This window comes from Diaphorina citri, unplaced genomic scaffold, assembly GCF_000475195.1.
Source record: "Diaphorina citri unplaced genomic scaffold, Diaci psyllid genome assembly version 1.1 scaffold16623, whole genome shotgun sequence".
In the NCBI taxonomy this organism is placed as follows: domain Eukaryota; kingdom Metazoa; phylum Arthropoda; class Insecta; order Hemiptera; family Psyllidae; genus Diaphorina; species Diaphorina citri.
The window spans coordinates 1-1,082 of NW_007393982.1; the positions used below are offsets into that span (position 1 = coordinate 1).

Consider the following 1,082-nt stretch of genomic DNA (forward strand, 5'->3'; position numbering starts at 1 on the left):
TTTGTGCCATTGCACTGACTGCTTCACTAGCTATCTATGGCATTAAACTTGCCCAGAAGGTTTGTAGAAGCTTAACCCATCCTTTAGGGCTGTTTGCCCCTACACCTAAGCTTCATAGTGGGCTTTTTGTGTACAGATACTTGCCTAGTGGTCAACTTCTACACAAGTATATTATTAGATTATTACTGTAGGAACAAACATGTTCAAGTCATTGTTTGATAGGTATTTATCTCTCCACTAATGTTTCTTTAGAGAAAAATATAGATACCTGAGGTTTCACTGTTGATGAACAAGGCACAGTGCAGCTGAAGCCATTCCCAGTCCTCCTGGATCATTTGAGCTTTGGCCCCCGAGGCGTGATGTTTGGAAATGAAATCATTGATGAGAAGAATCTCGGATAGTTTCATTGTGAGATCATCCTCGTTTGTACCTGAGGGAGGGGAGATGTGTTTAGATAAGAGGGATGTAGAGGACAATGAAATAAAGGTTTTGCTAGGAACTTGGTATTGGTATTGTTGTTGTTGTTGGTTGTTGTTGTTGTTGTTTTTTTTTTATTATTATTTCATCTAATGATTCTTTCACAAGCTCAATGAACCTAGAGCTGAATCTTCCTCGTTTAAAACTTTAGCAAAAATAGCTCAAGTTTGTGTTTGCTCACAAGCACAGCCAACTTGACTTTATGAAACAACTTACATGAGTATGAGTATATTTCTACCAAGTTCAAAGAGAGAGCCTTTGCTTGGATTTCCTTAGTGCTAGGCTGACTCCTGACTTTCACTAGGCCCCTAGAATTTATAAATAGGTATCTAGATAACATGAAACACAAAGTCCTTTAAGCAGTAACTTACCTGATTTCAAATCAGATATAACCGAGGGTCGGATACAGTTTGGAGGCACCAGGAGACGTGTGAGTATCAAATCACTTGGTTTACTAAGTTCAGCATTCATCAGAAGCAATGGAATATCCTCCAATGGGATAGCTTCAAATAGTTGCAAAACTTCCAGTGGGTTCAATTATTATTTCATCTAATGATTCTTTCACAAGCTCAATGAACCTAGAGCTGAATCTTCCTCGTTTAAAA

At 38.4% G+C, this 1,082-nt stretch overlaps 1 protein-coding gene across 1 annotated transcript; it reads right to left on the reverse strand.

Annotated features, from left to right (window-relative positions):
• Nucleotides 1-268: 268 nt before the first annotated feature.
• On the reverse strand, nucleotides 269-1,006 carry LOC103523172 (DNA-directed RNA polymerase III subunit RPC1-like; the record flags this gene model as incomplete). The annotated part of the gene is made up of 2 exons (XM_008488240.2): nucleotides 849-1,006; nucleotides 269-430 (listed from the first exon to the last, which is right to left on the reverse strand). Coding segments are annotated over exons 1-2 (262 nt in total), but the record flags the coding sequence as incomplete, so codon positions are not given.
• Between the last annotated feature and the right edge of the window lie 76 nt (nucleotides 1,007-1,082).